The sequence below is a fragment of the Haemorhous mexicanus genome, chromosome 1 (genome assembly GCF_027477595.1).
Source record: "Haemorhous mexicanus isolate bHaeMex1 chromosome 1, bHaeMex1.pri, whole genome shotgun sequence".
Classification (NCBI taxonomy): Eukaryota; Metazoa; Chordata; class Aves; order Passeriformes; family Fringillidae; genus Haemorhous; species Haemorhous mexicanus.
Genome location: NC_082341.1, coordinates 3,848,396 through 3,862,026, shown reverse-complemented (window position 1 = coordinate 3,862,026; position 13,631 = coordinate 3,848,396). Strand labels below are relative to the sequence as shown.

The 13,631-nt window shown below is 43.0% G+C and overlaps 1 protein-coding gene across 1 annotated transcript in view; it reads left to right on the top strand.

Moving 5' to 3' along the window:
* Positions 1-12,749, top strand: part of MINDY4 (MINDY lysine 48 deubiquitinase 4) — a 76,333-nt gene extending 63,584 nt beyond the window's left edge. The window contains exons 16-18 of the mRNA XM_059838707.1: positions 1,590-1,770; positions 6,030-6,102; positions 11,604-12,749. Coding sequence (XP_059694690.1) covers positions 1,590-1,770; positions 6,030-6,102; positions 11,604-11,652 — 303 coding nt within the window. The 3' untranslated portion in view covers positions 11,653-12,749. The remainder of the gene's footprint in view (positions 1-1,589; positions 1,771-6,029; positions 6,103-11,603) is intronic.
* Positions 12,750-13,631: the final 882 nt, after the last annotated feature.

The window sequence follows — 13,631 nt, the reverse complement described above, 5'->3', positions numbered from 1 at the left end:
CGTGGCTTTCAAAGTCCTGCATCTCTCTGATCTTGGTCAAATGTTGTTTGATGAAGCTGGGAAGTTGCTTTTGCAGACAAACGTAGGAAGAACACATTTTTAGGAGGAGACTGGCTGTTCTTTTTGGCTTTGACTTATCTGCATATTAAAATATGCACGTTTGTGAGACTGAATCTTTTCATCTGCATCCCTCTAATTTGCCATCTTTTGTTGAAACTGTGTATTTTCTTTTTTGATAACTCCTGTTACGAGTGTTATTGGAAGCTTGTAAAAAATTCTTTGCTTCTAAGCCAAGAATTTACATAAAAAGCAAAACTTGTTGTATAAAAGGCTGTTTTAAATAGATATTAGCAAAGTAATGAGTCAGGGAACAGTTACTTAATTAGCTGGAGACTTGTTATCTAACATACCAGAAAAAATTCTTGTTGTGGAAGGCAGCTGAATTTGCACTTGTAACACTTCAGATATAAATTCTAAATCAGAATCTTATCATCAGACTGCTTATCACTTGGGGTGCAGGTTATAGTTTTGATTATAACAGAATTAATGTTGGCTTCTGCCTTTTGGCTTTTGCCATTTGCCCCTGTGCCCAGGGTGAAGAACTGAGGGCTGCACTGTAGGAGCTGCATCCACATATCCAAATCTAGGAATCATGTATGAGAATTTTTCTGTTAAATTTCCTCAATTTCCACTAGGGCTTTTTCAGTGAAAAGCAAAATGACTGAAAGCAAAACGATTTCACTGAAAGCAAAAAGTTTAATTTCAGATTTCAGTTTCCCTGAGCAATTTCTCAAAGGTAGAAAAGCCAGCTGCAGTGCTGCTGGTATCCCCTTCCTCCATCCCTTACAGAATAAATCTCTTGAGTATGCTAGTTTTAAACATCTATGAATTCATATGGAAGTTTTTATAAATTTTCTTAGAGAATATTCAGGTTATTTATAAATACACTTCCAAAAGAAGGACAAAGGCTTAGAAAAGGCTTTGGTTCAAGTTTTATTTTCCCATGAGCATATTTCATTTTTAAGAATAACAAAGCAAAACAAATGCTTCTGTTATTGCTTTCTTCTGTAGCTGAAAATCCATGTTGGGACTGTGAACTAGGGGTGATAAAGTGAAGGGAATACATTGCTTTCTTTACTCAACACAAGATTTTGGGCTCAGTTGAGTTGCCCAGGCAGGGATGCCTCAGAGCACTTGAGATCCTGTGAGTCTCTCACCTGGTTTCCAGTCACTGTTGAATGACAGCACAGCCTCCCATTGATCCCATGTTGTATTCCTGTGGTTTTACAGCTGTTGCTGGGGACATGTTTCCTGTTGGTTCAGCTCTTCTGGGATCTGATCTTGGAGCAGTCAGAGCACTACAACTGCATTTCATTACCTGCCACAACTCAGGGCCTAATATTTCCTTTATATGCTCCACGATTTACCATAGCTGTACTGGTCTGCTTCATCAACAGTCTCTAATTAGCCTTCATTAGGGTTTGCAGCCTAGAATAAATAAACAATCTTCCAAATTTTATGTTTTCCACATTGAATTGTTTCTCCCCCCAACCCCAATGACGTTCTGCTGTTTTGTATTTTTCTTCTAGGTTGGTTGTTACTTGAAGACCCCCAAGTTCCCAATTTGGCTGGTCTGCAGTGAAAGCCACTTCAGTGTGCTTTTCTGTTTGGAAAAGGATCTGCTCAGCGACTGGAAAACGGGACGGAGGTTTGACCTCTACTACTACGATGGCTTGGCCAACCAGGATGGAGAGATTCGCTTGACAGTGGGTATGAGCAGCTCCCTGCCCTGCATTTCACCTCTGGGGGGGCAGAAAGGAGGATCCAAGAATACAAACAGTGATGGTTGCAGGCAGTGAACGTTAATTTGCGTGCTGCTGCCTAATTTCCATCATTAGTTTTGGGGATTAATTATATTTCGCAAGGAAGTTTTGAGGATCAGCTCTTGGAAGGGTTAACACTGAGCATGTGTCACTTTATACATACTGGAAAAAATTCCAGTGGCACTGATTCCCAAGGAACTGGTTGTGATCTCTGGCTTATTCATACTCCCAGGACTACAGAATATATTTCTCTACTCCCATTCTCCTTCACATCATCTCACAGTAGCAGAAAGTGCAGGTCTCCAGTGCCTCACCCTAAATGCCTGTAGGAAAATGAGCAGAGAGGGTGAGGAAACATGAAATCCTTTCCTCCAAGGCAAGAAGATGCCAGTAATCTGCTAATAAAGTTTAGTCTCTTACCTGCCTGGAAGCACAAGCCTGCAAAAAATCTTCCACCTTGTTACACTCCTTCTTTCAGGAAGCCATGCCAAATTACACAGCTGCTTTTACAGTAAATACTTTTTCAACTGGAAGGCATTTGGATGAGTCTTCTGATCCTTAGAAAGCACCTACTTCAATACATTCTCCACCACTAAATCCTTCTTTGCTAATAATAGCCTACTCACCTTTTGTTTTCTTTCCTTTGGTACATTTCTACAATCTTGCCTGTGATTCTTTGATAACCAAATTCCTTCTCAATCTCAAGGAGGCACTCTACTGCAGTCTGCTCTTTAGAAATAAGTTGTGTCTGTTCCTTATTTGCACCAACATCAGGGTTTTTGCACGGGCTGGGTGATGTATGTTCTGCTTGAGTCCATGTGGCAAAGTTGTTTCTGTGCTGGGATGCTGGGGGTTTGAGTCCCTCACAAGATTTGGTAGTGAGCTCAATCATCTTTCTGCCTGTTATTTATCCTCTTCCTTTAAAGAAAATCCCTGACATTCTATTGCAGGTGTCACATGATAAATTAGCTCCAAAAATGATCAGTTTTCACAGGACTGTGGTTGCCAGCTGGTTCCCAGATCCCAGACAAAAGTGACATGGATGATACAGCTCAGCAGAGGACTAGAGACACATTTTTTCTATTGTGTTGTACCACATAACATCTGGTCCAAAACAGGTATCCTAATGTGTCTTTCCAGCACCAGGAATGTTTCCAAAATCATGAGCTGCCAATCCCACTAAGATCCCTGGGTGAGAAATTCCCCAGAGCACGTGTAAATTTTTCCCTTTGCTGTCCAACCTGTCATGGCATTCCTTTGTGTTTCTCCTCAAAACAAAAATGTGCATGGAGTTGTAGATATCTCTTTGTTGTGGCCATAGCTCCTTCCAGGGCTGTGTCCCAGTAAATCCTTTGTTATCTGTGAAATTCTGCAAAAGGCAGTAAAAATGCAAATACTTTCATCATTCCACAAAAACGCTGCCCTGGTTCTGGCTGTGCAGTAATCCCTTGCTAGGTCTGGAGAAAACTGTAATTACTTGACATCCAAAAAGGTAACACTGGCCAAACTTCTAAACCCAGCACACAGGAGCAGATGGAAACAGCAGAATGTTAAATATTGCTGGTATTTCCCTTGTGGAAATCCCAGCAAGAGGTGATGTTTAGGCAGCATCACCTGGAGATGCAGCATGAGGAGCTGGGTGCTGCCCCAGCCACATCTCCCTGCTGCTGGCTAGCAAAGTTGTTTGCTTTACTTCAGCAAAAAGTTGAATTCCTTAAAATGGGAATCTTGATTATAATTAGGTAAAATTACCATCAAGGTCACATTTCAGGGAATAGTAAAGAAATTGCAGTGGGCAAAAAAGGCAAAAAAGTCAGAAGGGGAGAATTATGTTTTGTGAGTAGCAGCAATTGCTACTTTACCTTGAGAATTTGCTCTGCTTCTCATATTTAACTATTTGCCAAAATGTAGACAAGAAACATAAAATTCCTTCATAAAAGCAGGTTAATGAGACCAATATACCATCATAAAGAGAGGAAAATAATAATAATGAATCTTTTCATTGGGGTAGAAATTTTGGATAGGCAAAGAAGAGCTGTAACAGTGCTGGCACTCAGTTTCTCACTAATTAAGGGTGGAATGTACATATTCCTTTTCTTTTACTCTTAGATACATCTTTATGCTTTTTTTCCTGTTTCTTTGAATGGAAACACTCCATTCAAACCTTTTGATTGGAAGAATTCAAGTCTAAAAATGACAAAATTCATCAGAGTTGGCCATAAGTGGGAAAGGCAGCCACACCATGTGCCTGTCCTGCTACCAGGGCTATGGTCAGGACAGTGGCTTAGGTTGCACCTGGAGAGGTTTAGAGAAAAATTTCTTCACAGAAGGGGCTGTCAAGCACTGGAAGAGGTTGCCCAGGGAAGTGGTGGAGTCACCATTCCTGGAAGTGCTCAAAAACCTGTAGTTGTGGCACTTGAGGACATGGTTTAATAGTGAACACGTGGTAGGGCTGGATTTATGGTTAGACTTGATGATCTTAGAGGTTTCGACTTTTATTATTCTAAAATGCTATGTTACAAACTCTTCAAAATGATGATTAAAAAAGGCTCTTTTAATCTTAAAAGATTCCTGTGTGCCTCTAAGTTCCTGAGGATCTAGAGGAAAACCACCAGTACTTCATGTGCTTTTAAATACTGTCCGTTTCCCTCCGCTGCAACCCTTGCAGTCATCCAGAGTTTTCTGCATGTGTTTGTACCCATCAGATCAACACACAGAGGAGAGCCAGGTCCTCTCTGTGACATGAGAGAGCCAGATAGATCTGAGACTGGCAGCTGTGAATGGTCAGGACAATCCCCTCCCATCCTGTCTCCATCAGTCTCACTGAAGCAGACCCAGATCCTGCACCCTGCCTTGGCATCGTGCTCCATTGGCTGGGTGACAGACAGAAAAGGAGAAAGAAAAAAAAAAAAACAACTCTTGGTCTGCTGCAGTTGAAATGTCTGACTCCAAAACAGGAAACAGCTGAGCAGACTGACATCCAAGCTGGTGGCAGGATGTTTTGTCCCTGGGAAGTTCAGCTCTACTTTCACTGTTGACAGATGCCGTGGCTCAGACAGTGCCCTCTCTGTTTTCCCTGGAGCACTGTGATGGCCTCTCCATCCCCAAGGAATGCTCCCAGCCTGGGGAGGCTTCCTGGTGTTCTCTAGGAGCAATGGGGGTAGGATGGTTGGGATGGATGGAGAGGAGAGGTCTCTGAAGCCAGGGCTTGGAACTTGGGGTTTATGGCCAGGGGCCTGGGGGCAGGGCCCTGCTGGGAGCTGCCAGCCACAGAGAAGTAAAGAGTGGGAAAGAGAGAGAAGGCAAGAGCGTGGTAAAGAGGATGAGAAAGTAAAAGAGAGGATAAGAGAGAGAGTAAAAGAGGATAAGGGGATGAGAGACCGAGGTTCCCATTACAATACAATAAATCTCCTTCTGTGCTGAACATTCTAATTCTCACTAGCCAATCTAGTACAAGATACAAATCCTACAGCATTTACATACAGCCCATAAGAATCATTACATTACCATATTGTGCTACATGTTAAACCCTAAAAGCTCCTCTTTGGGCCTTTCTGCCAAGCCACTAGGGTCTGCTCTGACCCCTGGAGCTGTCTGCAAGCAGAGGGTGTTGCTCCATCAAAAGGGGATTACCTTCAGCCAGCCACACCATTGTTTTCCAGTTGTTCAGTAACTAAAGGATCTCAGAGCTTGCTTTCATTTCAATCTCACTTATAGTTTCCATATTCTCAAAATCTTTTGCCAGGCAATCATATTTATAAGGCTTTCCTGTTTCATCTTCCCCAACAGGGTTCCACACAGCATCTTCTTCTCCTGTCAGTGCACTGCTTGCTGAGCAGTAAAGGGACAATCTTCTTTTCCAGGGTGGAATAGTCCTAACCCAGTTCAAACTGGACTTGGGGTTTCCTATTCAAGTGTAGCACCACCACTGTCCTTAGAGTTTGAGTAGCAAAATTATTCAGTAATTACAACATCAATTGCAAAATAAAAGCCTCATGACAGCCCTGCAGCACATGATTTCCTTTTCTGATCTGTGGTTTTCCTTGAAACCATCTCTGTATGAGCAATCTCACCTGGCTCAGGCACGGTGGTCAGTGGTGGATGTGGCAGAGGTTGGACTCAAACCATCTGAGAGGTTTTTTCTGTGGGGTTGTGTAGGAAGAAAAGGTTCCCCAGGCACTAACAATGTCTGTTTTGTCTCTGCAGATACAACTCAGGTGTGCCCTGAAAATAAAGAAAACGATCTTACTCCTCCACTTGAGCACTGTATTAGGACAAAGTAAGTGAAATTACAGTTTTTCATACAGATATGTTCAGTTGTTGACACAAGTAATATATGGGAGGCTGGAGTGTCAAAAAAAAAATGTTTCAGCAAGTAAAGCTGAAAAATTAATGCTTAAAATCAGAAAAGATCTGAATGGGCCAGGCTGTGATAGTACATTTGACACATTTAGTTGTGTGCTACTGTAATTAACAGTGAACTGTCCAAGGTATTCATTCTTGGAGGAACCTTCACTTATAACACCAAGAACTGACTGAGCCAAATTCAGTCTGAGAGCACAGCTTGGTTGCAACTAAATCTAAATCTAAATCTAAATCTAAAAGTCTAAATCGAAGTCAAAATCTAAATCTAAGTCTAAATCTAAATCTAAGTCTAAATCTAAATCTAAATCTAAGTCTAAATCTAAGTCAAAATCTAAATCTAAGTCTAAATCTAAATCTAAGTCTAAATCTAAATCTAATTCCCAAAAGTGCTTGATTGCAGAGGTATAATGAGAAAAGGAGACAATTTATTCCATTTTCATCAGTCTTTTCTAAAGAACAAAAGGGGGGACCTGGGTGTTATTTTCCAGGCATGAAGGCCCAGTGAGCAGTCTCAGTTTTCTGTGGAGAGCACAGGGTTTGTCAGGTTTTGTGCAGTCATTCCTGACAGCCCTTAGCTCATGCTCTCTCCTTACAGACAAGGATCATTCCTCTTGTGTTGGGATTTTCATGGCCATTTTGAGGTCTATATAAGCAATTCATCCAAATCATACTGAAGTTAATGGGAACATTTTCAGTTCAGTGAGACATGAAAGAAACAAAATGGAGAAATTTAACTGGGCAGAAAATTCAGCTTTATATCACTTCCAGCACGGCTTTGGAAGTTCCTATCTGAACATCTCTGGAGCAAGAAGTGAAAGCCTCATTGTCAGAGAGCATAACATTTGTTAAATCAGCCAGCCAGGCAGCCTCAGGTTTCTCTTGCAGTTTCCCTCCTGTCCTTGCTACAATTTGCTCTGAAAAAAAAAAAAAAAAAAAAAAAAAAAAAAAAAAAAAAAAAAAAAAAAAACAAGAAACCAGCAGAAAATAAATAAATAAGAACAGTGGCTGCCAGTGTGTTGATCAGAAAATCACTGAGAGGTAGAAGAGGCATCCTGTAAGGTGACAGCAGTGACATCAGCCTTTCTGCACATACAGATTTTATTCATTCCTCATTTCCAGTGACACATCAGCATGACTGCAAACTAAAATAAATAATATATAACCTCAGAAAGCCCCACTGAAAGGGAGAATACTGCATGCAACTACTTAAAGTCTTAAATATCTTCCATTCCTGGCATTGTGTCAGAGTTATACAGTGTTGGTGGTGCTGCTGTTTGTGTATTTTAAGTTCCCTGCTTTCATCTGCTGGAGAGGTAAATGACCAGCAAATTCCAGTGTCAATTTATTTTGTTTGTAGCATTCTCAGTCTGATTTACCCTGGGCAGGCTGGCTCCTTGTTTTCAGTGTTCTCCCTTTGCTTTGAGGGTATTTATTTAAGCGTGGCCTTGCTGCAAAAATTTTTCATGTTAATTTTTTCCTTTTGTTTTAAGAACTTTTTCTTCCAACTACAGAGCAGCATATAAAGACAAGTAAGAACCCACCCAAATAACCAAATTTTTAGCAATTTATGGGATAAAAAAAAAAAAAAGGAATGTTTTTTATGATACAGCTGTGGAAAACTCCCCTAAACTAATTCTTAATAAAGCAAAGAGCTGTTACTTATTTTGATGAAGAATGCATGATGAAGACTTCTCTCTTCAAAACATGCAGGATAATTTCTCAGGCAGAGTGGAGAATTCCACAGTCTGGACAGTCAGAGCTGAGACTATAAACTGTCATTAATTGGTGTTATTGTTAATTGAGAGTTTTCCTTTCATTCAAATGCCTCAGTTTTGGTTTGATCCATGACAATGGATTAAATGAAATTGATTAATTAAATTCAGCCGATTGCTCACCCCAATACCTGAGCACCACCATCCTGTAACTCACTGAATTCTGTGCCTCACATCTGCCTGCTCTTTGGTCTCTTACCCTCTCCTAAAGGGAAAACTTCCCTGGTAATAGACTGGTTTTGCATTTAGTTAATAATATTAATATTAATAATAATAATAATAATAATAAATATCATCATAATCATCATCAGTAGGGTTGTTTTGCTTCTGCAGGAGGAGGAGGCTCCTGTTTTCAGTCCCTGTTGTGTAAAACATCAGAAGAGTTCAGTTCTGAGTTTAGAGCAGGGAACCCTTCAGCTGCCTCTGGAATGACAGTCACCACCAGGTACCAGTGTAACCTGCAGGCCCCAAAAAAAGGACAAGTAGAAGGGCTTTTCTTGTGGCTCTCAGCCCCAGACATCTGTGGCAGCAGTGGATTCTGCCCAGGGATGTCTGGAATGTGCATCCCTGGCTTGTTTTGGAGATGCCGTGCAGACAACTTATCCTGCTCTTCCCTGAGGAATACTCTCATATCACAGTGCTGATCCTCAGCACTGGAGGAAATAACATCTGTTAGCTCTGCCTGAGGGGGCCCAAACTCTCCTCTGCTCTTACAACCTGAATTTAGCAGGATTTTGTTAACCCTCTGTGGTAGTGGGGCTGTGGGATCCATGAGTTCACCTGTGGGCTGTGAAGTGAAACACCCAAAGGGGATTTGGTGGGTGAGAGAAGAGCAGAGCCTGGGCATTTCCCCCTGAATCATCGATGTGCTCCACAACAATACCAAATGCTCAGCACAGGAGATGCTCACTGAGTGCTATTCCAGACTGAGCATTGTTCAGGCCCTGACCTGTTCCCCTTCAGTTCCCATTAACTGCATGACCCTGGGGTGAGGTTGTACTTGAGGCAGGTGGGTCAAATGTAGTTTTCCTTTTGCTAATCTGATAAATTATAATTGAATCAGCAGCTAGAAAATGCCTCACATTGCAATTGCACTGTGGGCAGGATAGTTTGGGGAAGTGATCACCTGCATTGTCCAGGAAGTTTTGTATCTGTTTGGAAATAAAATACTATTTCAGCATCTGTGAGTGAGATTCCTCACTCTTTGACACCTTTTCTTGTGCAGATGTTTCAGGACCCAGGACATCCCTCTGGCTGTCCTGAGCAGCCAGGACCCCTGCCAGGGGGCTCAGAGACCCTGGCACAGAGCCCAAGATGCCTGTGGTTTTGATTATGACCCATGGAGCAGGTTACCAACCTTAGATGAAGATCTGCAAGCTGTGAAAGTTTAAGTAGAATGACAATGAATTTATCATGGGGTGAAAAATAGATTTTTGGGGTTTTAGAATGAGGGTTCAGGGGGCAAGATGGAGGGATCTGGGTGTGTCCTGCCTTTCTCCTTCTTCTTGGCCTCCATCTTCTGCTGTGATGGTGGCACTTTTGGATTGGTTTAGAGTAGAAGCTCACTGTCTGACATAGACATTTACAAGTAATTGTAAATAGTGCACATGTAGTTTTTAGTATAAAGACATAACACCACCTTGGGGCAGGCAGAGTGCCCTGGACTGTCCTGCTGAACAGACCTCAGCTGGACAGGAGAAAATATTTTATAGATAAGGAACAATAAACAACCTTGAGACAGAGAACTGAAGAGCTCTGACTCCTTCTTCAACCTCTGGGCTGGGAACAGAGACTCTCTAATGTGTCTTGGGGTCACTCTGAGCAGCTAGAGACTCTGACACAGATGCAAGAGGGGGGAAAGGTTTTGGACCTGTCTCGTAGAAGCAAAGAGCCAAAGGCTGCTTTTTGGTCTAAAAAATGGTTTGAAAATAAACCCAGGAGATGAGGTTAGTTCTGAAAGTAATCATCACTCCTGCTTCAAAAATTATGTTCTGTTCAAGCTCTTTATGGAAAGCCAGTTTTAGAAAAGACCAATTCCTCAGTGCACAGTGATTAACAGCTTTACCAACAGCAGAAATGGTGTCAGCAAGGTGAGCAATGCCACAGGGTGCAGTGCAGACTCATTTGGTGTTCCTTGGCCTCTGTGGATCCCTCTCAAAGCTTTAATCACCCTGGTGAGGCAGAAGTTGCACCTTGGGAAGATTGTACTCAAAGATAAGGATGATTTGATGGCATGACCTGACAAATCCAATGGGGACAGAAGGTGGCAGTTGTTTTTTCCATTTGGCTTTTTAAGGGTGACATTCTGAACTCTCTGATAGGGACAGCTCTCAGCTCTGGCAAATGCCAGACTTAGGTTGGGTAACCCCAGAGAAACAAATTCTGCTTTTAATTTAAGATGTGGGCCATCTCTGCTGTGTATTCCTGCTCTGTATTCCTGGGATGGAGACAATCTTTCTGCAATTCTCAATTTTAATTTTCTCTGCAATGTGAAAAAACAGAAGGAAAAATTTCACAACAGCCCTCAGATGGTCACTTCCTTTGAGACCTTGCCCTGAAGACTGCAAGAATTCAGCTGTTGGTTTCTTTTTACACTTAATTGGCTTGCTCAGCTCAAGGACTGAGCTGCCATACCCTCGCTGACACATCCTGTCCTCAGTGACAGAAAGAATGTGGCACTGGCAGCTCTCTGCTCCCTCCACCCCCTCACCAATGCCTTACTGCTCTGAGACAGATTTTCAGAGCAGATATAAATACTCAGCACTGGGAATGCAGCAGTTTAGTTCCCAGAAAATGTGGACCATGACCTTGCAGATGAGAAAAGCCACGGCCAAGGGTGAATCCATGCCATGAGGGGTGAGCTGACTCACTTCAGGGAGGCGACTGGAGAGCAACATCCTGCTTTCACCAGGTTTTGGGTCAGATCTCTGTCTTTTGCCATGGTTTGAAGACACATTTTGTGGCAGATTCAGGACTGGTGCCTCCTTTGCATGCACTCACATTGCTGAGGTGGGCAGCTGAGCTGTGGCAGCCAGTGCAGAGCCAGGAATGAGAAAGGTGGAAGGTTCCAGAATCATTCTGTTCTCAGTGTCCATCTTCAGGGTGATTCTGAAGGAGGAATAAGGGCAGGGAAAAGCAGCACCTCAGCACAGGAAAAGCAAACCATCACCATTAAAGTGAGCCATGGAGTGCTTGGAGGAGCCCAGGTCAGGAGCAAAGATAGGAGCTCAGTGGAGTGATCCAGCACAGGATCTCAGAGTCAGAGAGTTCCTAATCAGAGCTAAATAGAAATTACAAAATATGCAAATTGCCTGCTGACAGCTGAGAGTGAGTATTTTGGTTATTTAGGGTTAATTCTTGCAGCCATCTTGGGCATTCCCTAATTGTTGTGTCCAACATGAAGGTCTCTGTTGTGAATCAGCTGCTGCTCTGTTGCCCAGAGAGGCTGGAGGAAGGGTCAGGACAGAGACCTCCAACCTTGGCACCCAAAATCGGGGTACAATTCCCTCTCTTCTGCTCCATTCCCTTTGGGATGGGATGAGTTACCCCAAACAGGTCCATCCCAGTCTCTCTGAGCTTCCCTGGGTGGTTCAGGGGTGTGGGTTTGTCATGAACTGATGGATGTCAATGGTTTCATTTCTAGGTGGCAAGGAGCTGTCATCGACTGGAACGGCACAGAACCCATCTTGTGACTGATCTGAGCTGCACTTTCTTTGGGAAGACCAAAAGGAAATGCCTGAATGAGCCCATTCCTATTCCCACCAATACAGGAAATAGGGCAGTTTGAGATGAGGAAGAATGACAGGGTTTGCAGGCTGGCAGAGTTTCACCTCAGTCACCTTGTGCTTGGGATATTTTGCTTTTAATATAAACAACACTGACGTCAATTCCTTGTCACTGCCCTCAGCATAAAGCTCCTGAGGGCAGGCTGGGTTCCCACCACCAAATCAAGGTTACAGATGAAGCTCTGAAGTCATCAACGTCCCCCTGAGGTCTCCTGCTGGATCCACTCTGTATCCTGCAATTGTTTGGAAGCATCTGATGGGAGATGCTGAGCCCAGATTCTCTCACTTTACAGCCTTCTCTGTCCTGCCTTGCTCTCCCTTGAAAAAGCTCCAGTGCCACTATAAAACATCATCCAAGGGACATATATTCACCTAGTTACCTGGTATTAACAAGCCTAAATAGGCTGGTGACCATCTGGGCTTTTCTGGGGAAAGCCTGGCCTATACCAAGTTCTTGTGGTGTCATAAATTTGCAGTAAGGACTGTGGCTGTGTGTCACCAAAATAATCCCATTGATAGTCCCTAGGTGCAGCTGGTGTGTGACAGTGCCTCGTGCTGATACAGCTCATTTTTACTTCTGCTAAGAGGCAGCTGTATCAGTATCCTTACATTGATGCCTTTATCTCTACACAAGGGTTTATTCACACCCAGGTGACAGATCAGAGCTGGGATTTGCTTCTCCAGAACCACAAGAAAACAGAAGAGTTGTTAGTTTTGAAATTCAAATGGTGCCTATCTGTGATAAGTACCACTTTCCATGGTTAAATAAAATGCATGTGCTGGAATGAGGTACTGTGGAGATGGATACTGAGGGACTGAAGCCACAGTTTGTAGTGTGATTAATTCTGCTTTAGCAAAACATTACCAAAATTGGGGCAAGTTACTGTGCAAAAGGCTGGACAAAATGGCTCAGGGAAGAAGGCAGATGAATGGTGTTTCTAGAGGTATTCCTCTCTAGAGAGTGAAGATTTCATGAGAGTTCAATAAAGGACTTTTACTTCCTGGTGTTTATTGTAGCACCTTCTTCCTGGTCGGTGTGGAAGCTCCTCTGGGCCCTGAGAAATGAGTGCAGAATCATTTTCCAGCAAAAATTAAATGTTGTTCTGGGTGTAGGTGCAAACTGACTGTGCAAATGGAGATCTCAGGGAATCAGCACTGGAGTTAGATTTGAAAACCAACCTGAACAGAAGTTACAAAGGAGTGCCAGAAAGGTTGAGATGGCCTTTGGATGAAGATCTGCCTCCCCCTCTGCTTCTCATTCACATCAAACTGTCACAGGATGGTTTGGGTGGGAAGGGAAATTAGAAATCACCTTGTTCCACCCCCCTGCCATGGCAGGGACACCTCCCACTGTCCCAGAGTGCCCCAAGCCCTGTCCAGCCTGGCCTGGGACACTTCAGGGATCCAGGGGCAGCCACAGCTTCTCTGGACACCTGTGCCAGGGAAGAATTTCTGACTAATGTCCAATCTAAACCTGCCCTCTTTCACTTTAAAGCTGTTATATGCAGTAAGGCATCTCAGGGTTGCAGTTATTTTAATTTTATTGATTTCACTGTAATAAAATCTGTTTAGATCATCAGACAGATGAACTTAAAACTTTGGGAAATCCAGATCTCCCTAAGAGATTCAGCCTCAGATCCATGTTCCATGCTGACTGCTGGCTCTGCCATCCCTGTGTGCTTAGGGATGTTTGTGCTCTCAGATGCAGCTGGATTCAATAATGCCTTTAAGACACCTCAGCCTGAGCTTCAGTGTTTCTGGCAAGTCCCAAACAGCCAGAGATCCCAGATTTAAAATCTTTTCCCCCTCTTTGAAATTTCTTTATTCTGTAATGCACACTTTGTTTCATGAAACAAATACAGTTTGATTTTCCCACCTGCCTCACA